The following is a 27783-nucleotide window of genomic DNA, read 5'->3' on the forward strand; positions in this document are numbered from 1 at the left end:
GAGAAAGTGCTGGGGGCTTAGGAGTTCTGGCTGTGAATCTAGCTCTATCACTTGCAAGCTACCTGAACTCAGGCACGTGACTAATACTCCCACTGCCTAAGTTTCTCCATCTGTTCAGTGGAAATAAAAATACCCATTTGCTGGCTTTTTCTAAGGTTAAAATGAGATCATGAATGTAAAGCACTTGTTATAATACCTGGCATTGAGTTGATATTCAGTAAATGGTAGTAATTGTTGTTATTAAATGGTAGTAATTAAAATAAAGTCATTAAAATGCCATGCAAATTATATAATACAAGGTGCCAGAGTCTTAAGGGAGTTAAGGGATTTTGTAGACTCGCACCTACTTCTCCAGTTGTCATCCACATTATCTACTCAACACGTGGAGAAATGCTAAGCAAATGCAAATGTCTCTGGGAATGTTAGCGGCACTGGTTCACAAACTATTTAGAAAGTGTAACTGATATCATGTCATCTGCAAAAAGTGAAAGCTTGACTTCATCTTTGCCAATTTTGATGCCTTTGATTTCCTTTTGTTGTCTGATTGCTGATGCTAGAACTTCCAGCACTATATTAAACAGCAGCGGTGACAGTGGGCATCCCTGTCGTGTTCCTGATCTCAGGGAAAAAGGTCTCAGTTTTTCCCCGTTGAGGATGATGTTAGCTGTGGGCTTTTCATAAATGGCCTTTATGATCTTTAAGTATGTTCCTTCTATCCCGACTTTCTCAAGGGTTTTTATTAAGAAAGGGTGCTGGATTTTGTCAAAGGCCTTTTCTGCATCGATTGACAGGATCATATGGTTCTTCTCTTTTTTTTTGTTAATGTGATGTATCACGTTGATCGATTTGCGAATGTTGAACCAGCCCTGCATCCCAGGAATGAATCCCACTTGATCATGGTGAATAATTCTTTTTATATGCTGTTGAATTCGATTTGCTAGTATCTTATTAAGAATTTTTGCATCCATATTCATCAGGGATATTGGCCTGTAGTTCTCTTTTTTTACTGGGTCTCTGTCTGATATTATACATGGAAAATCCAATAGACTCCACCAAAAGTCTGCTAGAACTGATACATGAATTCAGCAAAGTTGCAGGATACAAAATCAACGTGCAGAAATCAGTTGCATTCTTATACACTAACAATGAAGCAACAGAAAGACAAATGAAGAAACTGATCCCATTCACAATTGCACCAAGAAGCATAAAATACCTAGGAATAAATCTAACCAAAGATGTAAAAGATCTGTATGCTGAAAACTATAGAAAGCTTATGCAGGTAATTGAAGAAGATATAAAGAAATGGAAAGACATTCCCTGCTCATGGATTGGAAGAATAAATATTGTCAAAATGTCAATACTACCCAAAGCTATCTACACATTCAATGCAATCCCAATCAAAATTGCACCAGCATTCTTCTCGAAACTAGAACAAGCAATCCTAAAATTCATATGGAACCACAAAAGGCCCCGAATAGCCAAAGTAATTTTGAAGAAGAAGACCAAAAGCAGGAGGCATCACAAACCCAGACTTTAGCCTCTACTACAAAGCTGTCATCATCAAGACAGCATGGTATTGGCATAAAAACAGACACATAGACCAATGGAATAGAATAGAAACCCCAGAACTAGACCCACAAACGTATGGCCAACTCATCTTTGACAAAGCAGGAAAGAACATCCAATGGAAAAAAGACAGTCTCTTTAACAAATGGTGCTGGGAGAACTGGACAGCAACATGCAGAAGGCTGAAACTAGACCACTTTCTCACACCATTCACAAAAATAAACTCAAAATGGATAAAGGACCTGAATGTGAGACAGGAAACCATCAAAACCTTAGAGGAGAAAGCAGGAAAAGACCTCTCTGACCTCAGCCGTAGCAATCTCTTACTCGGCACATCCCCAAAGGCAAGGGAATTAAAAGCAAAAGTGAATTACTGGGACCTTATGAAGATAAAAAGCTTCTGCACAGCAAAGGAAACAACCAACAAAACTAAAAGGCAACCAACGGAATGGGAAAAGATATTTGCAAATGACACATCGGACAAAGGGCTAGTATCCAAAATCTATAAAGAGCTCATCAAACTCCACACCAGAAAAACAAATAACCCAGTGAAGAAATGGGCAGAAAACATGAATAGACACTTCTCTAAAGAAGACATCCGGATGGCCAACAGGCACATGAAAAGATGTTCAACGTCGCTCCTTATCAGGGAAATACAAATCAAAACCACACTCAGATACCACCTCACGCCAGTCAGAGTGGCCAAAATGAAGAAATCAGGAGACTATAGATGCTGGAGAGGATGTGGAGAAACAGGAACCCTCTTGCACTGTTGGTGGGAATGCAAATTGGTGCAGCCGCTCTGGAAAACAGTATGGAGGTTCCTCAGAAAATTAAAAATAGACCTACCCTATGACCCAGCAATAGCACTGCTAGGAATTTATCCAAGGGATACAGGAGTACTGATGCATAGGGGCACCTGTACCCCAATGTTTATAGCGGCACTCTCAACAATAGCCAAATTATGGAAAGAGCCTAAATGTCCATCAACTGATGAATGGATAAAGAAATTGTGGTTTATATACACAATGGAATACTACGTGGCAATGAGAAAAAATGAAATATGGCCTTTTGTAGCAACATGGATGGAACTGGAGAGTGTGATGCTAAGTGAAATAAGCCATACAGAGAAAGACAGATACCATATGGTTTCACTCTTATGTGGATCCTGAGAAACATAACAGAAACCCATGGGGGAGGGGAAGGAAAAAAAAAAAAAAAAGAGGTTAGAGTGGGAGAGAGCCAACGCATTAGAGACTGTTAAAAACTGAGAACAAACTGAGGGTTGATGGGGGGTGGGAGGGAGGGCAGGGTGGGAGGGAGGGCAGGGTGGGTGATGGGTATTGAGGAGGGCACCTTTTGGGATGAGCACTGGGTGTTGTATGGAAACCAATTTGACAGTAAATTTCATATATTAAAAAATAAAAAAAAATAAAATAAAATAAAATAAAATAATAAAATAAAAAACATTTCATTAAAAAAAAAAAAAAAAAAAAAAAAAAAAAAAAGAAAGTGTAACTGATAACTATGGGAGAGAGAGTGGGGAGAGCCCCTGGGTTTCAGTCCTGCCTGAATTTATAACTTGCAAGGTGATTTAGAAAACTCAACCTTTCTGAACCTCAGTCCCCGTATTCAAATGATGCATTGACTGAAGTCTCTAGAGTCTTTCCAGCTCTCAAATAACTTTTCCTTTATTATTTTTCTTAATGTTTATTTAAAAAAATTTTTTTTAATGTTTATTTATTTTTGAGACAGAGAGAGACAGAGATACAGTGAACAGGGGAGGGCAGAAAGAGAGGGAGACAGAATCTGAAGCAGGCTCCAGGTTCTGCACCCTGTGCACAGAGCCCGATGTGGGGCCTGAACCTACCAACCACGGGATCATAACCTGAGCTGAAGTCAGACGCCCAACCAACTGAGCCGCCCAGGTGCACCTATTTATTTATTTTGAGAGAGAGAGAGAGAGGGGGAGAGGAAGAGAGAGAGGAAGAGAGAATCCTAAGCTGACTCCATGTTCAGTGCAGAGTCCGATGTGCAGCTCGATCCCATGACTGTGAGATCATGACCTGAGCCGAAATCAAGAGTCAGATGTTTAACCGACAGAGCCACCCAGGTGCCCCTAACTTTCCCTTTAAAACCGGAGCTCTTCTGGGCTTACTATTTAGTGGGTACAGAATTGCTGCTTGAGAAGTTGATAAAGTTTTGCAAATGGATAATGCAATTGTTGCACAACAATGGGAATGTACTTGAAGTCACTGAACTGCACACCTAACATGATTAAAATGGTAAATTTTAGGGGCGCCTGGGTGGCTCAGTTGGTTAAGTGTCCAACTTTGGTTCAGGTCATGATCTCATGGTTTGCAAGTTCAAGCCCTGCATTGGACTCTCTGCTATGAGCACGGAGCCCACTTCAGATCCTCTGTTCCCCTCTCTCTTTCTGCCCCTCCCCAACTTGTGCTCTCACTCTCAGAAATAAATAAACATTTTACCATTCAACATGGTAAAATTTATGTTATGTATATTTTGCCCCCAATTAGGAAAAAAAAAAACAAAACACAGAGCTCCTCTGAGAAGAGGGCTTATATGATTTATACTATTAGGCCCTTCTTCCAGAGCAAGTGTTCTATTCTCTTAGATCTGTGCAATATGCTTTTCCTGCCGTAATTTAAATCCATTTTCTTTTTTCTTAAGTTTATTTATTTTGAGAGAGAGAGAGTGTGCATGTGTGTAAGTGAGTGGGGGAAGGGAAGGTGGGGGGTGGGGGTGAGAGAGAATCCCAAGCAGGCTCTGAGCTGTCAGAACAGAGCCCTACTCAGGGCTCCAACTCACAAACTGCTAGATTGTGACCTGAGCTGAAATCAAGAGTCTGACTCTTAAACGACTGAACCACCCAGGCGCCCCTAAATCTATTGTCAACACCTATTTCAAAGAATGCAATTCTAGGAAACCTAGTGTTCCACTGGGCAATGGCTGGTACCATCTCTTGAGTTTGTGTTTCCCATCTGGTTGATCACCCTCTTTCCTCCTTGTTTATCTCACCCCTCTCCTTTCCCTACAAATGATTCAGATGAGGAAATGTAAAAAAATTAAACATCTGGGGGAACCAGGGACACGAATCGTAATGTACATGGTGGGCTTTATAGGGCACCTAGAAGAGTGTTTCAAGGTGGCAGTGCTCACGATGTAAAGGTCACATGGTCAAAGCCTTTTGAGATTATTCTCTTGTTTGATCCATAGAACACTGTACCAATTAACAGCCCCTCTTTTGGAGATGAGGAAACCGAAGCTTGGGTAATCTGCCCAAAGCCACACAGCTAGTAAAGGGCAGAGGCAAGATTGAAACCTGGGTATTAGCACAATTTCGTGCTACCAGCTGCCGTAGCTTCTCCCATTCTATAGACTGAGTAGTGAAGGTCTGGTGAACTTATGAGGTGTGATGAGGGGTGGAGATGGAGCCATAGAATCTAACGTTAGAGCACCGGGTCACTTCCAGCCAAGCTGGATCTCTGTCTCCTCTAGGTTTGCTGATCTCTCTTGGCAAGTACTCGGCCTGACTCTGTTATAGTCAGTCATCTGTGGGCCTGCCTTATTCTTCAGGCAAGATGGTACCATAGTATTGTGTTCGATATGTGTTTAATAAAGATTTAAATATGAGCAAGTGATGGCACAGGGCACATTACTGACCGCGGGTCTTGGATGACCATTCAGAATAAATCAGTATCATCAGATCCAGGCAGGAGGTGAACACAGATGACAAAGATCTGAAATGTTCCTGATTCCAGGGGTGCCTGGGTGGCTCGGTCGGTTAAGCGTCCGACTTTGGCTCGGGTCATGATCTCACAGTTCATGGGTTCGAGCCCCGTGTCGGGCTCTGTGCTGACAGCTCACAGCCTGGACCCTGTTTCAGATTCTGTGTCTCCCTCTCTCTCTGTCCCTCCCCTGTTCATGCTCCGTCTCTCTGTCTCAAAAATAAATAAACGTTAAAAAAAATTTTTTTTTTTTAAATAAAATGTTCCTAATTCCATAGTGTTATAGCCACATTTAACTGATCACCACTAATTTTTTTTTTTTTTGACCTGAGACAAAAAGTAGTTGTTTGGGATGTCTTCATAAATATTAAAATGTTCAAAAATAGACATGATGACTTTACAACAGCACTTTTTTTTTTTTTGCCATTACAGCTTAAAGCATCGTATAGTAACTTGGAGAGATGTACAAACAGATTTTTGGCACGCTTTTAAAAAATCTCCTCAAAGCCATCCATTTGGATGAAAATCAGCACTGATCCAATCTCTCAAACCCATTAAAAGGAAATAAAGCCATAACTAAACATGAGCAAGAACTGATTTGAAAGTGAGAGCTTAATTTTTTGTATTTTAAAAAGTTGATTGCCTACCAGTGATTAATTACTCAAATAATTTAAATGTAAACTATGAGAAGTATTAAGTACTTAAAATATTCCCTACTTCTTTCTAGATGCAAACCCACAAAGATGCAAACCCACACTACGAATGTGACTCAGCACATCGGTTAGTGCCAACTGCCTATCTCTTGCTTAGAAGCTGAAGAGTGGTCTGCAGTGCATATGTCTCAGGTAACAACAGGATTGCAGAGCTGGGAAGGGCTTTGAAATGCCCTAGCCATCACCTGATTGTATGGACGAAGCTCAGAGGACCAGAAAGGTAAAGGGAGCTGCCCAAGCCACAGGGTCATCCAGGAACAAAGCAATCATTCCAGTTCCTGATACTGTTCTGGGGTCAGACACATTTTGGCTCACACTTTGAGCCCACCAGTAACTTTTGACCAGAACAGGAGACTTGGTTTCCTCAGCCATAGAAAGAGATTGGTCATTTCTGTCATGTTGCAGTGTTCTGAGGACCAAATGAGAAAATGTGTGCTAAGCATTTGATAAATATTAGTTATGCACTCACTTTCCTTCTCCCAAACTAGTGCTCCTTTCCTAGTCCATGCCCCTTCGATGTACATGGACATTTCAGATGTACAGGAACTCCTTATCAGCAGCTACCAGGCATTAGCTCCAGTTTCTGGCTGGATAAAATCAGGAAATGAACTACACACTAATGATGGTTTTGTCTTCCCTGCTTTCTAATGTCCACAGTGACCCTGCTATCGAGGCCAGGGGTTAGCTAGGAAGCACCAAACAATCCTTGCACTGATGGAGGATATTGGGTTCCTAATAGCATAGGTAAGTGGCAATGATTCGTCCCCTGTCTTTTCTCTTCACCCTGCCCCTGCCTTGCTGTCCTCTTCCACAGCCAAGCAGTGCCAATGAATCAGAGCTAGGCAAAGAGCTTTTGGGGGAACACTGAGGTATCCAGTTATGAAAAAATTAAATGTTCATCTTGGTAGAAGAGAGTAAATCCTGATGAAATATTATGGCAACCCTCCTCAGCCATAGCAGGCCTTTTTTGGGCAGGGAGGGGGTCAAATCATGGTGCATCTGAAGGGTTAATGGGTAGCAACAACACATAAATAGTAAAGCATGCCATCAGTTTCTTTGCCGATAAATAGAGCATTGACTTTGGCGCATCCCACTTGTGAGTGGAGACAGCTATATCTTTACCTGCAAATTCAGACCCTTAATTATACAAAAAAAAAAAAGTCCTCCTCAGAATTGTGTAGTCCATTAGGTGTTTAAAACGTTGGTTGTTTAACATAGTTTAAATTCTTGTTAAAACGTGGAGAAATTCATTTCAAGCCATCTCTTGGACTGCCTTATTCTAGAACACTGCCCTTGTGGCTCCATGAATTTCCCAAAAACTCTTGGGTAGGGATGGAGCTCCATCTAGAATTCATTCCATTCATTAAAAATCAGTACAAGTTACAAAATCTAAACCTTGTTCATTCTGAGCCCTGTGATATGGTAAATCAGGCCAGATTCCCTCCAGGAGACGGGCCCAGGGAGTAACAAGGAATAAGAGTGTGGAAATCAGAGAACAGGGGCCCTGGTCGAGCTCCTGTCCCTAACTAGCTTGGTGACCTTGGGTGGGCCCAGCCTGTCTCTGCCTTGGTGTCTGCACACAAAATTAAGACAAAGGAACTGTAGGTGTTATAAATTCACCCACTTGATGGTATCACCTATAACTGCAATTAGGTTTCAGCTGTAGAGAAACTGGGCAGGGGTAGCTCAACTAAGTCTGAAAGTTAAACTGGGATATTTATTTCCTACAGTCCAACTAGTAGTCTAATCAGTAAAGCTGTTAAACTTGCAATAATATTTCACTGATGTGTACCAGAGCGTTGCAAGTTATAAAATTTCCAATTTAATTTTACTGCATCCCTGAAGCCGTAGTAATTAGAAGACAAACTCACAGGGAAGATGTTTATAGCTTCAGGGGTGATAATTTTGAACCTGTCCTGCAGGTCACTTCTGTCCTCAAGGTTCCCCGATTTGACAGCTGCCTGTAGACTCAGGATTTTATTGTAATATAGCAGTAACTCGTCATTCATCTGATGGGAGCAGATGTAGATGACACTCACATTGGCATCTAGAAACAACAGGCACAATGTTAATTACTGGTGTAAAGGTAAATGACATTCTGAACTCCGGCATCGGATTGATGTTGCACAGTTTAAAATAAAGAGCATATCCAAAAGCCACATTGAAGTTAATTTAGATTGGCTTTGTACGGATTTTCGCAATTTAACTGGCTTTTTTTTTTTTTTTTGCCTTTTAGCATTTCTCTAAAGAACCGATAACACCGCCACCAAAAAAAAAAAAAAAAAAAATAGACACGATTCCTTCAGAAGGAGGGCTGTGAGATACCATGGAAGTGCACTTTCAAATAATACATAGGGATTTAGCCCCAGAACTACCATTAACATCAATGGGAATTGCATACCGCTTTAAAAATTTATCCCATTAACTTCAGTAAATTATAAAACAGAGCTATTAACTTTAGAAAGCTGATGAAGTTGCAATTTCTTATTCTGCCTGGACTTGGCAGGGCCAATTCAGGGAACGTCCTGTCCAAATAAATGGTTTGATTATGACCATGGCAATGATTATTTCAGGAAACCAACCTTTTCCCTGCTCCATTCCCAAAGAGGAGTATATTACTTAAATAGGACATCTAGTGATTCTTGGTTTAAAGAAAACACTGTCTTAATTTAACTGTTTTTCTTCTTGAGATGTGCTTATTATGTACATAGAAAGAAATCCTAATTAAATATCCCACCCAAATGGGATAGTTAGATGAGATTACCCACTCCAGGCTGCAGGGGTTTAAGATTTTAAGGAGCAGGGACAGGAAATCAGCAGCCAATGGAGTCCTTCATTCATTCATATAATAACTGGCTGATCAGTAGGGGCAGAGCACTTGGCTGGACATGGAGGGAAATAAGCCACTGAGAGGCTGCCCGTGAGGAGCAACCATTTCATGTGCGCAAACAGTCATCAAACATGGGGTGGAGAGCAGTGGGCACAGGGAAACTCCCAGACCAGGTGCTAAGGGAAGTTCAAGGGAGGGACTGCTGTAAAATGTTTCTTTGGTCAGGTAGGGCTCTGAGGGGATTTTAAGACTCCTCTGTTAAGTCTGGCAGAGTATATAGAACACAGAGTGACTAAATTCTAGCTCAGATGCCTAGGAATGCCGGGCACACCATTTATCCTTCCTAAGCATTGGTTTCTTCATCTCTAAAATGGAGAATAGAATCACCTGGGCATAGAGTTTTGAAGAGTATTAAATGAAAGAATATATATAAAGCATCTGGTGCCATATTCGGCACATGGTAGGTACTCAACAAACAGTAGCCATGTGCGAATCTGCCGCTCGGACCACTCTGACCAGGGCAAGCCAGCAGTGATTCTGCACCCCGCCCTCCACACTTGTGCTCCTTTAATCCATGCTTCGAGATTTAACATGATGTAGTATCCTCTGTGGTTTCATCCTATTGTTTCAAATCTATTGATCTTGTCTCTCCAAACTCTTTAAAGGCAAGGTGTATGCTCTTTCCTATATTCCCCCAAGCCTCGGTACCGAGTGGAGTACACAGAAGCCACTCAAGACATACTTGTGGCTTGACCAAAGGGATTTGGAAGACTGGAGAGATTTGGGAAGTAGAAAATCTTACACAACGGCCTGTGGGAGAAATCTTCCCTGTGGAGGAGTGTCCCCTGACCTGGCCCGGTGCTGAGCCCAGAGCAGGCACGCCATAAATGTAAATATTTAAGTGGGGTCCCTCTTTCATTTTGAAACCCAACTGCCACATAAACTCCAAAATAAATCAATTGAGGGAATAGTAGATAACTTGTATTCAGTTGCTGAATGATCAAATCATATCCCAATCTTGTGTTTTCAAGAAGGGACTGGTGTCTTATTAAACTAATGGCATGGTACAGCTCTTCTTCTGAAGGAATCATTGTATCTGCTTTTTTGGTGGTGGTTTTATCTTTTCTTTAGAGAAATGCTAAAATGCAAAAAAAAAAAAAAAAAAGCCAATTGCACTGTGAAGATCTGTACAAAACCAATCTAAATTAACCTCATTGTGGCTTTTGGGTGTGTTCTTTATTTGGTTTTAAAAACCAAACTAGTATCTTTTTAAAGTATTTTTTAAGAAAGACAAAAACAAACAATGAACGTAAAGATTCCGTAGCTGAAAAAACTAAATTTTTCTTGGGAAGAAATTTCTAGATTACAAATGACAACCAATCGTATTGCTAATCTCACCTTTCCTATGTATTTCTGGCAAAAGAATACGTATCACTAACGCTAATATATGATATTAGTATGGTTTGTGAATCTGCAAATGCTCAAAATTAATTGACAGGTAATTTTGGAAAGCAATTAATATGAAGACAAAGATTGCTTTGGTTGCTAGTCAATAGTCAATAAAAGCCACTCTCTTGCTTAACTCCTCTAGGAATTGAAAATACTAGCCATTGGGGTCTCCACCTGATACCCTGACTTCACAACCAATATCTGAATGACAGGTCTTACCAACCTGATCAGATCTCTTTGTTTCCCCTGAAGAAGCAAAAACGGGACACACTTTGCTAAGAATTAATGGAATAATAATTTTAAAAAAGATAATCATTTATTCTTACATAAAATTACTAATCTTCCTAGTTTCTTCATTTTTTCTTTAAATTTCACCAGCAGGTACTTTTTCTACCCTCTAACAACTGTTTCTAAACTTCCATTACTCCTCTTGAAGAGGGTTTAGGATCGAATCGCTATATCATGATGAGAGTGTACCAAAAAAAAGCATTTGGTTCATAGTATCTCAGAAGTGTTCATATTAGCAAAATTTTCCATCACAGGTAGGCATAGACTGAATTATTGAGTTATTTAAAATAGAAACCTAATACTTTCAAGTCTTTCAAATAATGAGACTCTTTTGTAAAGAAATTCTTTGGTGATGGTTTGTGCTATATATAGAAGGGTATATAAAAAGCTAGAGAAAAAATTAATGCAAATAAATTAGAGCAAAGTCTGCCCTCTGCTGCAGTTCAGTGGTTTCCACCCAGTCAGGTTTTTAGTTGAAATAGCTCAGCACTAACAAATCAATCTCAAGTCATTAAAAAAAAAATTTTTTGTAATACTGAAAAACAATATTAGTGCCTACATAATAGATTAAAGCAATTACACTATTATTATTTTAGGACACTGTAAATTTCTAGTACTGATGTATTTTTGTTACCAAATGGCATTTATAAAATAATAATGATGCTGAAATATATATGAATCATGTAAAGTATGTCATGCCAGGGAGCCAGCTAAGTTGGTCATTGATAATTTAAAATTCTTCCTTGTTCTGCTTAAATAAGGGCCGAAGCAGTTATATTTTCACAAAAACACAGAAGTTCTTATTTAGTAACTAATAAAAACCTAGTTTTTGTTTACCCTGAATTTTTGGCCAGTACCTCCTAAACCCATTCAGTATTAGTGCTTAGCCTTGGCAACCTTTATTCTTTAAGCCTCACTTAAACCCTAGCCTTGAATAGCACTGACCAAAGCCATGGCATTCTTGTATTCTTCTCTCCTGGCCCAGGTTGGTGTCTGATTTAGAAATGATCAAGCCAGTATCAGAACTTGACTTTTACAAAAATGTATCTTCAACTGGAGGTTTATATTTCTAAAAATTCCCTCCACGAGCATCTCCTTTCTTCTAATAACAAGATGATATATATTTAAATAAAAGCTTCTTTTAAAAGTCTATCTTCTCGTCCCTCTTAGTCTTATAATGAAAACAATGTTTTTCATTTCTGATACCACTTTCCACTTATTGCCCAGATAATAGAATAGACAGTATTGACACAAATGTAAAATGTTGGCTTCATTCACTGCCAGATTCAGTAAATGAAGAAGATTTGAGGCTATAGGGGAGAAATCCTTAGAATTTAGAAAAGCTACCCAACTAAATTAATTAAAAATGTCATTTTTTAACTCAAGTTGACTCCACTATAAATCTGTTCTTTAAAACAAAACATGTAATTGCCCTGCAAAGTAGATTAGAAATCCACACTTTTTCCTTGTAGGGGGGGGAAAAAAGCAAAAAAATAAACACTTTTATCAACATCCTCTGATAAACATTCCAAAGAGTCATTTGCGTGAAAGTATTTACTGTACCTAAGATGTCACACAGCCTCCCCAGCTGCATGTTCTGCTTTGTGTTGAAGTCGTCAATATTTTGTCGCACAGGCTGGGAATATCCTAAAAGACAAACAGGGTGTCGAAACGCAGAAAGAGCAAGTCAGTATGGCAAAATGGCACACTAGGATTTCCAAGTGTCACAGTCCACATTTCCAGGAAAGAATTTTCTCTGCAGCATCCTGCAGACACAGTCTAACTCCTGAGACTGAGATCCTTGCTTCTCAGGGGATTAAGCATTATTCTGGAAGATGTGCTAAGCAGCATATTCTGCAAGAGAAGAGTTCATATTTTTCAACACCAGCAAAATCACCGGGAATCAAGATCAGAAAAACATGAGGAAAATTTCTGATGTTTAACGTGAAGGTTCAAAACAACATTGAAGAAAATTATTGCTCAGGGTTTAAAACAAAAACAAAAACAAAACTATGTTGGCTCTTTTAACTTGTGCTTTCTGTGGAGCATTTTGAAGATGTGTCCCCAAAATCATTCTAAACTGATACACAGATTTCAGAGACACCCCTTGCTGTCAGGAATATGTGTTTAAGTAATTCTGAATACTTAAGAAATATACTTCTGCTCACTGGGTCAAAAGAAATTTGAACCTTTTAAAGGGCAATAAAGGGTAATGCAGTTACTTTGTCAGTACTAATAAAAGTCCTGTGGCTGGCCTTCATGTTCACTGGAAACAGAGCAGGAGAAAATTGCGTATGGATTACCGTTGTCCAAAAATCTTTCACAAAAGATGCAATGGAGGCAACACTTTGTGCTGGCATTTCAGGGGTTAAAAAAATAAGTGGCTCAAAACATGAACTTAAAAGGCGTGCGTACTCACAGGCAGGTATAATTGCTTATATGAAATTCAGCAACTGTAGGTGCAACTTTTTTTTTTTTTAAGTAAAATTGCTTTTCACATTTTGAAGAGATGCTTCAATGCCTCCTTGTGGTTAGTGAGCCCAAACACATGTTTCAAGTGAAGCTGCTATAGATAAAGTGATTTTAAATATTGCATCTTTGAGATGTGACACAGATTTCCTTTTCGGCATAAGGAAAACTATAGCAATTCAGGCAACAGGGCTTCAGATCAAATGCACTCTGATAATTGGCTCTTTGCTTTGATGTCAGTGTTTAAACACCAGACAATGTCTGGAAATTAAATGAGTTTACAATTCATCTTAAAGTCTCCCGTTTGCTTTATGCAGATGAACTTAAGAACTAAAGAGGCAGAAGGACAAATTAGGTGACTTATTTTTGAAAAATTATTAATTTCTGAAGTAGTTTCGGGAACTTCATTCCACATATGAAAGTTAATACAGACTGCTGCAAACAATGCTGTCTTGATGTGTGATCGTTTTAACTTATTGTAGGATTTTGCGTATTGTATAATTCTGTTGATATTCAGATAACTGTTTAGGAAGATTATTGTGAGTAACTCCTATATCAAAACTATAAGAAGGCAGGAAAAATGCCTAAAGGATAAAGTATGAGTAAGAAAAGTGCCTGAGAGCATTCCATGAATGCATTTCCTTTCAGAAGTAAAGATAAAAGGCAGTGTGAGATGTCTCATTAAGATGATGTCCAATTTAAAATATAAAGGATGTCTGATCACTTTGTTGCCGCGCGTGCAGCATGTGAGTGAGTAAGTCTGTGTTGCAACCAAGAGCTGGAGGTCAGTTTTCCAACAAATGACTTGGTACCTCTGTTACCATTGATCAGAATGCGTAATAAAATGTCTATGAAAAATTATGATAGAACCGGTTACCAATACACCTGTTTCAAAGAACTGAAAGCAATCTCAGAACGTTGTTATAGAGGATCATATGAAGTAACAGATATGAAGACATTTTGTAAATGCTGTGTAAACATAAGGTATTTTGATGTTATGGGGGATAGACATACTTCCAAAGCCTATAACAACGGCAACAACAAATCCTGTGACAAGCAAGAGACCATTCTACATGGACAAGATACAATGTAATGACTGTTGCCATCCCCAGAGCAGAAGTTGGGAGTCAATTTTTTTTTAAGTCAGATTTATAATTACGTCTTTAAAAAAACTAAAAAAAAATTTTTTTTTAATGTTTATTTTTGAAGGAGAGAAAGAGACAGAGTGTGAGTGAGGGAGGGGCAGAGAGAGACACACAGGATCTGAAGCAGGCCCCAGGCTCTGAGCTGTCAGCACAGAGCCCGACGTGGGGCTCGAACTCACAAACTGCGAGATCATGACCTGAGCTGAAGTTGGACGCTCAACTGACTGAGTCACCCAGGCACCCCGTTTTTAAAAAAAAATTTATGTTTATTTTTGAGAAAGAGAGAGAGAGAGAGAGCGGGAGAGGAGCAGAGAGAGAGCACAATACAGAATCTGAAGCAGGCTCCAGGCTCTGAGATGTTAGCACAGAGCCCAAAGTGGGGCTCAAACTTATGAACTGCCAAATCATGGCCTGAGCCAAAGTCAGATGCTCAACTGATTGAGCCACCCAGGCACCCCTATCCTTATGTCTTGTACACCCACAGAGTACATGTGTTGACCCCTGGGTGAAAAACCCTCATTGATGCTGATAGTGCATATATTAAATACAATAGTGACTTAACCAGTGGCTATCAGCAAGGATGCTGTGGCGTTGGGGAGCTCAGCAGACCTGCTTGGAGGTGATGAAACATGACACTTGAGAATATAATCTACGGACACATGGTACTTCAAAGGTCACTGGGGGAGCCTTGAGACACCATCTACTTTAAGTGTCTTGCCTCTTGTCCAAGATCATATATACTTGCACATTACTATACAGTTTGGACAGGACATATTTAGGTCTTGCAGAAATGTGGTTGCATAAAAGAAGAAAGAAGGCAACACTCATCAGGTGTGAGCAGAGATCTCCAGAAGGGATAAAGTCTTTGCCTCTTCTCTCACTTTTATTTCTAATTGTTGCTGCAGGCAGAAAATGGCCCTCCAGAGATGTCCGTGTCCTCATCCCTGGAACCTGTGAATACGTTAGGTTACATGGCAAAGGGGAAATCAAGTTGCAAATGGAATTAAGCTTGCTAATCAGCTGACCTTGAAATAAGGGGATTGCCCTGGATTGTTTGGTTAGATCCAATGTAATCACAAAAATTCTTAAAAGTAGAAGAGGGAAACAGGAGAGGAGAGAGTCAGAGAAGGTGTGACCATAGAAGAAAGGCACAGAGAGATGCTTGTTGCTGGTGTTAAAGACGGAAGAAGGAGGCCAACGGCTCTCTTCATTCACTCCTTTGTGGGTAGCTTCTAGAAGCTGGAAAGGGGAAGGAAACAGATTCTCTCATAGAGCCTCTAGAATGGAACACATCCTACCAATACCTTGATTTAGCCCCTCTCGGACTTCTGAACAAAGAATTATTACTTTAAGGGAATACTTTTTTATTGTTGAAGCCACTAAGCTCGTGGGAACTTGTTAGAGAGTGACAGGAAACGAATACGTTGCCTCCCTTTCAACTTTTATAAAATGGGTTCTCTGATCTGGAGAATTTGGGGGAGATCAGAGAATGGTGAGTGGGACCTCTAGCCTTTTCTGGGTCCTCATCAGCGCAGGAGGCAACAGCACTGGCATAACGGGGAACTCTCTCTTCCTTATCACTTTAGAGAGGGACCCAGCCTCCTTCCTTATGGCCATCCTCTTTGACAGAGTGTTCCGTCATTTCTCAAAATGTTATGCCTCTGCTTCACTCCAGAGGAGGATACCTGAGAGACACCTCTTTGAAGTTACCCGACTACTTTTGGTCTATTGAGCCAAGGACGCTCATCAATGGTTCCTGGCCATCAGCCCTCCACCTTCACCCCTTCATTTGTCTCCTCTCCCTTCCCTATTCCCACTCCCGCACAAACTCCTATCAGATGATGCTAATGGCCTCTTTGCACCCAGGGAACTGGCTCTGCTGGAGTTGGCCTTTCTTCCACAGAAACCACAGAAACCCATGAGTGAGGCCGTGCTCAGTGACTGTGCCTCCTTGGGACCGGTGTGTGCCTCTGACAGGCCTCTACTGTTACGTTAGAGCACATACTCTTGAACAGCCTGCTTATCACCCTGTGGTTGACTCCTAGTTCCTTTTGTCTCCAAGTCATATTCCTTCCAGGTTCCCCGAGGCAGAGAAGGGGTTAGCAATGGACTTCTAGTTACCAAGTCGTCATTTATCTAATCACCCTGGCCTGAGATGGTAGTCAGCCGTTCCTCAATTTGATGGACTGGAGCAGAAGTTCTCAACCTTTTCCCCATTTTGAAACACGTGCTGTGTGATGTTCACATGCATCACACACTCCTACAGGCATATATCAGGTGACAACAGCAATAGCGATAACTCCATCCCTTTCTCTTCCATTCAAGAAAGCATACTTGGATGCGAGCTGAGCAAAAGTGACATTGTTATAGAGGTAGTCCTGAATTACTCCAATTCATAAAGAAAAGTTAACATCCAGCTTTGGTAGTCTAACTGTAAAAATTTCAGGGAACATGTGACATATGTCACAATCAATTATCCATTAGCAGACTGCAGTCATCCAGAGAAATGTGATCTAGACATTATGGTTATACCCAGGTTTTAATTACTTGTGTAAGTGTGAGAGCACAAGCTACTGAGATAAGAGATTAACGTACAGTGAGAGCCTAGCTGGTTATTTATGTATGTATGTAGTATATCCAGTGCCAGATTGATGAAAATAAAACTGAGCATTGTCTTGGGGGGACCGCTAAGGGGGATTAGGTAATTTTGTGATGGTGACATAGAAAACATAGGAGGTGCTTAAATATTTGTTGAGTGTCGAAAACATTCTCAAACTAACCTGGCCAGATGGATTCTGTGTGGTTCTGAAAGTCTCCTGTTTAAAAGAGTGAAGACTTTCTCTTGTTCGAACTTTTTATCAACGGCTTTATCAGTGGAGGGCCAGCATTGCATGCAGCTAAAGCCAGTGATGTCCAAAGCCTGGTCTAGCAACCATGGAAGGTCTTGAGACCCTTTCAGTGGTTCTGGAAGGTCAAAACTATTTTCCAAATAATACTGAGATGATGGTTACCTTGTTCAGTCTTGTCCTCTCACAAAATACAAAAAAAGTATTGATACAATTTCAAATTCCACATTGTAACTCACATAAAAATTACCATTCACTGTTGAGTTTTGGTATAAAATCGAAGCAGAATATACACAATTATCTGAAAAGGCTATAAAACATATAAAATAGTCTTCCCTTTTCCAAATACTTATCTGCGTAGGGCCAGATTTTCTTCATATGCTTCAGTCAAAACAACATATTGCAACAGATGAATACAGAAATAGATATGAGAATACAACTATGTTCTATTAAGAGATTTGCAAACTTGTTAACTAGTGCAACTCTTCTCATTGAGTTTTTTTGTTTGGGAAAATAAAGGCTTTGTTTAACAAAATTATGTTATTTAGGTTACATTGGTGATGGATTTCTTATTGTTACTTGAAAGTAAATTAAATATTTTTAAATATTCTCAGTCTTGGTTTCTAGTGTGGTATTGATGCATATAACCTATGTAACCAGTGCTTTTTAGGGCTCTCAATACTTGTTACGAGTGTAAGTTTGAGGGCTGCTGAGCAAACATTTTAATATTTTTTTCATGAGAATGAAGGCAATGGCAAAGAGTATAGTTTTGTCTTAGTATATACAAGACTCTTTTCAGAGCATATCCTAATAGTACTCCGTTTCACGAAAAGCTCATGAGCTAGTGTTACTGACTGACACTCAGTTCAATGCTGTTTCTGTACTTCACGTACAACATCAGATAGCTCAAGGCCAACTGTGTGATTTAATATTACAGGGTCATGGGGCCAACTCTGGTCCAACCAATGAATGAGTGTTGATTTGGATTAGTTGGATGAATACAATGTGTTTTCATTTTAATTCAGGCTGTAAAGGAATTTTGAAAGTCGAAGTGTACTTTGTTCCTGATCTCAAACGCTGTGTGTATTTTGGCGAACTGCTATCTGGGAGATCTCGGCAGTACACCTGTGTCAAGCACCTACTGTAGCAATACCATAGCTGAACTGTGGTTCCCATAACTACCTGCCAAAATATACATTGAAGACCATGAAGATTTGATTGAAAGTCCTAATTTCCTAGCCCTGAGGTGAAAGGAGCAGAGCCTATCATGTCTTTGAGGTGTCCACTCAAAAAAAAAAAAAACCTCAAGAAACTAGAAGGACGCCAGTGTGCTTGGAGGCATAGTAAAAATGTGATTTCAGCTATAATGCTCTTAGCTGTGGTCCTCTACCCTGCCCCTGTTCACAAAAGGAAGTGACCCCTAGTTCTTATCTTTCGATAGAAGGGAGTGGAGTTAGGGATCTACTGTCTCATGACAATTTGGGGTAGGGTCAGTTGTACACAAAAGTTCTATCTTTTAGGCTTCCATGACAGTGCAGATCAGCAGAAAGATGTTGTTTTTTCACGAGACTCACAAAAACAGAATCCACAACTTTATGGAAGGGGAGTATCTCGGAGACCACGAATTGTGTTTGCTCCAAGGATACATTGCTGAAGTGATTCACAGAGAGGAAAAAAACGAAGCTGAACTATATAGATTCCTTTTAGCCATTAAATCACTTGGCGATGAAATAAAAGATTACATAGAGAAAAGAGAAAAATCCCACCTCAATAATTCCCTATTTTTCTTTTAAAGGAGGGAGAGAAGTGAGAGAGGAAAATCATCACGGGGGGGTTTACTTGGCTGGAGGTGCCTCATACCTGCTCACGGCATCAGAGCTGCAGACGTGGCACATCTCATTTAATGTCAATAGATTTTAAAATGCCACTGAGTTTAAGTGTAGCACCAAATGATACACTGTAATAAAGGAGCACAGGGGTTAAATTAAAAGTGAAGGAAGTAACTCAGCCAAAGAAACTGGAAGCAGAATTAGTTTGTAGGTTTTATTTAGACCTCTGATTTTTCTAGAGGAATTAGGATTCTTTGTTGCAGTTCTTTCTCATTTGACAGATAGATTTTGCTTAAAATAGACCCTAGTATTCTATTCCTGCTGTAAACCATAGTAGATTATTTTGTTATATTATTGTATTTCATTGTATTTCATTAATAAAAATGATAAAAATATCTAATATCCAATTAAGAGATTAGCCTATATACTATGGAAAGACTGAGGTGTTGTGTTTTTTTTTTTTTTTTATCATCTTAGGAAATTACAAGGCTGATCAGTTTCTCCGGACAGTTAACCAACAGCATCCCACCTCTCCTGTCTGTTAAAAATAGCTAAAACTTTTTGTTACATCTAGGAATACTACTCAAAGTATAGAACAGTCGATTAAGTTTTATTATTTATGTATTTATTTAAGATTATTTATTTATTTATTTATTTGAGAGAGAGAAAGAGAGAGTGAATGCGAGAGGGAGAGGGACAGAGTGGCAGGGAGAGACAGAATCTTGAGCAGGCTCCATGCCCAACTCAGGGCTTCATGTCACCACCACGAGATCATGATCTGAGCCGAAATCAAGAGTCGGATGCTTAACCGACTGAGCCACCCAGGTGCCCCTATTTCTTTACTTATTTTTAAAGATTTTATTTTTAAGTAATCTCTACACCCGATGTGGGCCTCGAACTCATGAGTCCGAGATCAAGAGTTGCATATTCTTCCAACTGAGACTGCTAAGCACCCCTCAATCAAATTTCTTAGCTCCTCCTTTCAAAGGCGTTACTCTGCAATATGTAATTATCTTAATGTTCATATTATCAAGCCACAGACTTGAAAATACTTGATAAATATTTTGTGGTCAAAAACATTACTGAAAGGCCGGCCTTCATGTGATCACTGGTTTGGAGAATGCAATTATTCTTGTGGGTGCAAAACTGCATAAACAACCAAATGCTTATAACTGCAATGTACTGTACAGTGATCAGCTACTAATATTTAATTTTGAGGGTTCAAACAAGTTAGTGCAACCCCAAGTGGCTAGCAACACGGTGTAATTATTTCTAGGGCTAACACTACACCAGAATTGATTGCAAATTTCCTATGGAAAGAGCAAAAGGGGACAAGGCTGTAACTTGTGTTAAATGCCTACCTGAATCTTATATGCCTACCAACTGATTTTGACTAGTGATTCCCTCCCAACACTGAAAACAAAATTACTACATTGAATAGATTTGGTAGAGGGGCATGTGTTTAGAGAAAAATGGTCTTCACTTTTATTTACTTTTGTTTTCATGAACTGTATAGGTAAGTCCTTGGAGCAGGAGACAAAGTGGCCATGTTGCAACTAGCTAAAATCTTCAAGTATTCACAGGGAAAGTGGGGTTCACAAAAAGGCACACCATAATCATTCTAAACCTTCTAAAGAAAGGTTTGAGAATTACATCTGTGGAATAAGTTCAAAGTGACAGGTTAACGTTATTTAAACTTAACTTAATAGCCACAGGTCATTTTATAAAACCTAAAGCATTAAATGTAGAAACAAATACTATTTGATCAGAGCCCAAGTATTCTTCTCATATGAAAGTGTGTGATTGGGCCTTTTAAACGCTTAGTTGAAAAAAATATATGTGATTGTTCTTATCTCTCAGAAGATGCATGATTAGCATTTTTTTTTAAATGGGTTATTGGGGCGCCTGGATGGCTCAGCCGGTTAAGCATCAGACTCTTGATTTCGGCTCAGGTCATGGTCTCATCGTTCGTGGACTGGGGCCCCACACTGGGCTCTATGCTGACAGCATGGAGCCTGCTTGGGTTTCTCTCTCCCTCTCTCTCTGCCCCTCCCCTGCTTGCACCCTGTCTTTCAAAAATAAATAAATAAACATTATTCTATTTTTTGACATTTTATTTATTTTTGATAGACAGAGAGAGAGAAAGCACGTATGGGGAGGGGCAGAGAGAGAGGGAGACACAGAATCTGAAGCAGGCTCCAGGCTCTGAGCTGCCAGCACAGAGTCTGATGCAGGGCTTGAACTCACCAACTGCAAGATCATGCCCTGAGCTGAAAGCTGGATGCTTAATCAACTCAGCCACCAAGGAGCCCCAATAAATAAACTTTTTTTTTTTAATTTTTTTTTTAATGTTTATTTATTTTTGAGACAGAGAGAGACAGAGCATGAACAGGGGAGGGGCAGAGAGAGAGGGAGATACAGAATCGGAAACAGGCTCCAGGCTCTGAGCCATCAGCCCAGAGCCTGACGCGGGGCTCAAACTCACAGACCATGATATCATGACCTGAGCACAGAGCCCGACGCGGGGCTCGAACTCACGGACCGCGAGATCGTGACCTGAGCTGAAGTCGGACGCTTAACCGACTGAGCCACCCAGGCGCCCCATAAATAAACTTTAAAATGGGTTATTCTGTTTGGTGCTCAGGTCATGATCTCGTGGCTCATGAGTTCAAGCCCCATATTGGGCTCTGTGCTGACAGCTCATGGAGTCTGCTTCGGATTCTGTGTCTCCCTCTCTCTCTGTCCCCTCCCACCCCTTCAATGCTCTGTCTCCGTCTCTCTCTCTCTCTCAAAAATAAATAAAAACATTCAAAAAAAAAGTTTTAAAAAATGGGTTATGTTGTTAACAAACAAAAATTACTATAATAGGAAAGACTTTCAGATTTATTATGTGTTTATTTAAACTGAGAATATGTCTTCTAGAAGAAAACTAGTTTTTTATTTTATTTTTTTTTACATTTATTTATTTTTGAGAGAGAAAGAGACAGAGCGTGAGCAGGGGAGGGACAGAGAGAGAGGGAGACACAGAATCTGAAGCAGCTCCAGGCTCTGAGCTGTCAGCACAGAGCCTGACACGGGGCTCGAACCCACAAATTGGGAGATCATGACCTGAGCTGAAGTCGCTGTAGTTTCAGGCACCCTGAAAGCTAGTTTTAATATCATATCTAGAATAATGCAATTCAAGTTTTTGACTAGGTTATTTTCTACCTAATCTATATGCAGCAAACCCTTTTGGAGTTTTAAAATGTTTTCATTTAAAATTATTTTTTATTACCCAGTTTAGATTATTGCTCATTATTTTCAAAATTTTACCTCTTTGGATGAAGGCTCTTTTCTATCAGACTTCTCTGCAGGGCTGATTGCATCGGGGGTTTGAAGGGTCAGAGGTGGAGGGAAGGAGTTTGTGGAAATCGTGACTGAAATACCTTCATGCTATCAACATTGCAAAGTAGGGGGCTTGTTCTATTTCTAGGGGTTTTTTAAAGTGTATTTATTTATTTTGAGAGAGAGAGAGAGGGAGAGCACATGTGTGCGAGCTGGGGAGGGCACAGAGAGAAGGAGACAGAGAATCCTAAGCAGGCTGTGTGCCGTCAGCACAGAGCCCCATGTGGGGCTTGGTCCCACAAACCATGAGATCATGACCTGAACAGAAAGCAGGAATCAGATGCTCAACCAAGTGAGCCATCCATGGGCCCTTATTTCTGGTTTTGAATAAAACAGAAAACACAACAAAATTTCCCATGTAATATCAGGTCAGGTCCACAATTGCAGAAGCGAAAGGCTCTTGCACCTTATTCCAAGGACTCAAGTCTGTTAATTGTGTCTGCAATTAGCCTCTCTGGTTGTAATCGGTTACAAGTGCAATTTCTGAGTGTGGACTAATTTTGTGTGCAAAACTAGTCCCACCAAAACAAAACCCCAAGTTGGAATGAAATTCAGATCTGTTTTACCTCACATCCTGAGGAGGAACTAATTTCTTCTGCGAGCCATAAAAAGACCCAAACTACAAGACTGTGCAACTGAAGTACCTTCTGAACTTTTCTGGGAGTACTTAGATGTAAGTACTCTAGATTCTAGGAAAGTTTGCATTACTTTATTACTACTAATATTTCACTAAGTTAAAAGATAATTATATTTATATAATAATTAAAAAAAATTTTTTTTGCTTTTTGTATTACTGTTAAAATGTGTTAAATGCTCTATACTGTACATAGGTACACAAACACATATACTCACACAGGAGCACAAATAAATTACAACCTAGAATTCTACTACAATAGATTACTTAATGCATCGCTCTACTTAAAAGGCCTTAACAAAGAGCCAGTAGTATATAAGATGCAGATGTGATGAGTTTTGCTGTTTGTCAAAACTCCCAAGTCCGCTTAGGACATTTGGCCTCACCCAGGAAATTTTTAACACACCAGGTAGGTTAAAAAGCAAAACAAAACAAAAATAAGGAGGCAGACCACCCCACACCTTTTGACAGCAGCTCATGTTTTAAAGGAACTTCCCGTGCAGATTTCTGAGATTCCCAATGTCATTTTGGCATACCTATTTTACCACTGTGTTGCAGACAACAGCTTTTAAGTTCCCCAATTCATAAATGTAATTAAATAATTACATTAGTGCTAATTAACATGAAACTGCAGATTATTTAAGCGCAAAAAACACTATTCAACTTCTTAATTATTCTTGTTCACACAGCATTTCCTTTTGCTCAGGCGCCCTAGGTGCAAATAAAGCATCCCATCTGCTCGTAATTAGAACTAAATAATTTCAGAGAATGTAGCTTATCATTTTGACTGCACATTTGATTAAAAACAGTGTACAAGCAATATCCTGGCTTATTGGCGTAACAGCAACAACACACGCAAGCCTGTGTTCTTCTATCATTAAAGAAGATCGAAAACATTATCTGTTATTTCAGGGGGAAAAAATACAACTTTTTAGTTCATTTCATACAGATGAAAGCGAATTACAGCAAATCACCTCTCCACTGAATAGCAGCCCCCACATAATGACTTTATTTGCTTAATCCCCAAATTAAACGCCGTTTCGAGCGAGGGCCCTGTGTTATTACTCTCATCATGTCGAGAACATTTTCCTGCCGAGACCAATTTGAATAAAACAAGGGGCCTTCCTTGAACTCAATCAAGGAGCCATAATGTGGTGGGTAATAGAGGTTGCTGATAGATTTGCAGGCAAAAGTGTTATACCTAATGATGGGATATGGATAATAGTCCTCCTGGAGGTCCTGATGCGATTCCAGTTGGCTGCCAGATGCTAAAAATCAAGAAGAGCATTGATCAGTGACAGGAAGCTGTAGTGGATTCATCTAGTCAAACTTCAGCTGTTTTTCCACTGTACAGTTAAGCCAGGCATAAATTATATTAATTGATTTAATTACATACTTAAAACATCTTCCCCAATTAATTTAATTAGGTGGCTACATGATGCTACTGGCAGGGGAAGATTAGAGGCAGCTCACTTAATTAACAGAATATGAATGAAAAAAAGAGAAAGCAAACATAAATGAAATTGTGAGCACTAATTAAAAGGCTGTCTGCAAACTTAAATACTTTCTGACAAAGTGGTGACAGCAATGTAGACAAGAGAGGATTTTTTTTTTTCCTAGCAAATTAAAGTGCCAGAAGGTATATATAGGGAGAAAAGGTAGTACAGTTAAAACATTGATTTTCTGACAGAACTACCATGGTCAAAGTGAAGGGACTTTTCTTCTATAGAAAAAAATGCAATAGATTTTACAGGTGCAAAAGCCAGATTCCTGGTTAGGGCTAAAATATGATGTACAAACACACGTAGGGTTTGTGCATCATTCACGGGGAGGAGCGGAAGGCGAGAGAGAGGCTGAGGGGGAGGGTAGTTGGAGAGAGAAAGGGAAGATGAAGAGACAACTTACTGCAATCGCTCAAGCAAGAAATGTTTAGAAAAAGAGGTCTGCCTTAACAGCTGGCAGCCTTGTGTACCTTGGCTCGAATACGGAAATTCTCCAGGTGTCTTTCACGTGATTCCTGCAGGATCTTCTTCACTCGGGTCTTATGGCAATGTAAGAGCCACGCGATGGCAATCACACCTGAAGCCCACTTCTGCTGGCGATAAATGAAGAAAATTTGTCTCGCTTTGAAGCATTTCCATGTGGCTTGGATCTTGATGGCAGCCTCTGATTTTCCATCTTGGCCCTTGTACCTTTGGCCCGGAAGATTTAACATCATTTGGATGTGAACTGGGTTCTCTACCAGTGAGAGAAAGTCATATCTGGTAAGTTTATTCTTCAGCTCAAACTCTGGAAGGAAGGCTACCAAATTGTTTCCTTTTATTTTAACTTCTGGTATTGCATAGTCCCTGAGAAACTTCTCGATGTGTTCCAAGAGAGAAAAAATACTTCCCCAGGATAAATTAAAATGTTCCTTGAATGCTGAGAAGTCCGGGGCTGTCCTGTCTATGACACCATTAGAAATAGAGAAGTCGTACTCCCATGGTGATTGCACAGCTCTAGAAGGTATTGTGACTTTCATGGCCTGTAGAAGGAAAGCGTCACCAGAGATGAAATATAATTGTGACCTTTTCAAATGAGTTGTCAAGACACACACTGTCACATCATCATTCATTACTCAATGCTAGGAAGAGATGGATCCTAGTTTTGACTTACAAACGTCATAATAGGAAAGTCTGGCCAGGATTTTTCACGAAACTCATCAACAGAAGAATATCTTAGAGGTTACTCAAAGCTATTAAATTTTTGGGGACACCTGGGTGGCTCAGTCGGTTAAGCATCCGACTTTGGCTCAGGTCATGATCTCGCGGTTTGTGCGTTTGAGCCCCGCGTCGGGCTCTGTGCTGACAGCTCAGAGCCTGGAGCCTGCTTCAGATTCTGTGTCTTCCTCTCTCTCTGGCCCTCCCCTACTCATTCTCTCTCTCTCTCTCTTTGTCTCTCAAAAAAATAAACATTAACTTTTTTTTTAAAGCTATTAAGTTTTTTATACAAGTGTTACAAAATTGTTTAAGGAAACCGATCATATAAAAGTTATGCATTTAGTTTACTTTGATATGGTCAGCCAACCCATAGTCTCTGCGATTTACATATTGTACACATTCATGAGTGGAATCATATTCCTGCTTTCTTGTTCATCTGTTATCCACCAGTCCTGAAAAGCAGGGTGGAATCTTTCTTTGCAGTCTTGACTATAACTTCAAATGTGTGCATCAAGCTGTCCTGCCTCTTCTGACTTTCTAACGGGTCGTCACTTTCCAACATTTACAGTTCTTTTGCCACCTTCTGTTAGGATCCAGGAGGGTTTTGTTTTTTTTTTGTTTTTTTTTTTTTTTACAAGGAGTGTTATGCTGTGTGTGTTCACCCTTGCCACTCTCTAGGTTTCTCTTGACATTTGTTCTTTTCTACTTAAATCTCGTATCTTCTTAGGGACATACCTGGAGTTGTCCCCAGGTAGAGAGAATCTGAAATCTCATAACAAAACTAAGGAAGACTTTGGTTTTTCATTTTGCTCCCATCTGTACTGATTGAAATTTTAAGTCATGTAAACATACTACATTTACTTCTGAATGTCAAGAGGGTTCTCTAAGAATGGGGTCATGGACAGTTTTTTTCCTTATACTTTTCTGCATGAAAAAACTGAATAGATGTGATTAAAAATAAAATCCGAAGAGGTTTGGGTGACAACAGTGATATATGTCACACGTATCCCTCAAAAAAATAAAGAAAAGGAAATTTTGGTTGTGTCTGTGTCCAGTGTGAAATCACTATATTTCATCATTGAAACCTGTTGCATTAGAAAAACAGACACTCTGCCCTATGGTCTAAATGTTCCTAATGGTCTGGAAGGGGGAAGGGTGGGCATAGATATTTCAGGCTCTGCCTTCTCCTCTGTAAGCCAGGTATCAACCTACTGTGCTGATTGCTTCTTGCTTAGGGATTTAAGGAATAGATTGTCTTCAATATGTCACCATTTACCAATCTTTACCAAATTGTAGGATTATATTGTTCTCTGCATTTTGAAGAGTTTTTAGAGAACTCAAAGAAAAAAAAAAAAGACCCGAGTAATTAATCAATAACCATTATGTCACAGCACTGTGTTGAGTATAACTGTTAGATTGTTCATGCTTTGTCTCTACTAAACAAATGTTAATTGGTATCAATTAACAAAGTCAAGGCAGAAAGCTATCTAAAAGAAGCCAAGAGATCATTTATAGTAGTAGCACAATAAACAAACACAATTTTTTTTTAAATAAAAGAAACACTTCAAATTCTTTTTCTTTTCTCAGGCAGTGGAATAATTAGACTGCCACCTCAGGTAAAAATGCTGAAAAGCAAGTGTTAAGTCCAAGAGGAGGGATTTCCTTGAACTTTAGAGGCAGACTTTAAATTTTTTTTTAAGTTTATTTATTTATTTGAGAGAGACAGAGAGAGCACTAGTGGGGGAGGGGTAGAGAAAGTGGAAGACAGAATCCCAAGCAGGCTCTGCGATGTCAGCCGAGAGCCCTACACGGGGCTCGAACCCACAAAACCACGAGATCACGACCTGAGCCGAGACCTGAGCCAAAAGCAAGAGTCGGACGCTTAACCGACTGAGCCACCCAGGCGCCCCTAGAGGCAGACTTTAAATGGCAGTGAACTTTTTGCACACTTTTAACTTAAGAGTTGTGACAGGCATAGGAATGATGGAAAAAGTCTTCTAGCCAAGACCCTAGCCCTTTATGATCTTCTCAAGGCATCAAGAGAGAATGTAAACTGTTTGGTGGATAGAAACGGATTCTTGGATGGGCAAGAGAGAGTTGGAGAAGTAATGCCTTGTGTAGCAGACATCAGCGCTGGCAGGAGAAGTCATGGCAAGTGGCACAGGTTCCAACAGAAATGGCC

General features: G+C 39.8%; 1 protein-coding gene and 1 long non-coding RNA gene across 12 annotated transcripts in view; one reads left to right on the forward strand and one right to left on the reverse strand.

The window, feature by feature from the left end:
- IQCH (IQ motif containing H) overlaps positions 1 to 27783 on the reverse strand; it is a 212729-nt gene that overhangs the window by 77274 nt on the left and 107672 nt on the right. For 10 of the 11 annotated variants that reach the window (XR_006218555.1, XM_042988561.1, XM_042988564.1 and 7 more), the window contains 4 exons: positions 24875 to 25426; positions 24104 to 24170; positions 12159 to 12242; positions 7900 to 8075 (listed from right to left, as the gene is read on the reverse strand). Coding sequence is in view for 10 of the 11 variants with exons in the window: in XM_042988561.1 (XP_042844495.1) it covers positions 7900 to 8075; positions 12159 to 12242; positions 24104 to 24170; positions 24875 to 25426 (879 nt within the window). In the remaining variant the exon portion in view is untranslated. Of the gene's footprint in view, positions 1 to 7899; positions 8076 to 12158; positions 12243 to 24103; positions 24171 to 24874; positions 25427 to 27783 lie in introns of those variants that run through there. The other variant, XM_042988569.1, reaches the window with a different exon arrangement.
- On the forward strand, positions 5792 to 6757 carry LOC122239442. Its single transcript, XR_006218556.1, has 3 exons — positions 5792 to 5919; positions 6043 to 6248; positions 6686 to 6757. It is a non-coding gene; the product is annotated as an uncharacterized LOC122239442 (long non-coding RNA).

Source organism: Panthera tigris, chromosome B3 (genome assembly GCF_018350195.1).
Source record: "Panthera tigris isolate Pti1 chromosome B3, P.tigris_Pti1_mat1.1, whole genome shotgun sequence".
Classification (NCBI taxonomy): Eukaryota; Metazoa; Chordata; class Mammalia; order Carnivora; family Felidae; genus Panthera; species Panthera tigris.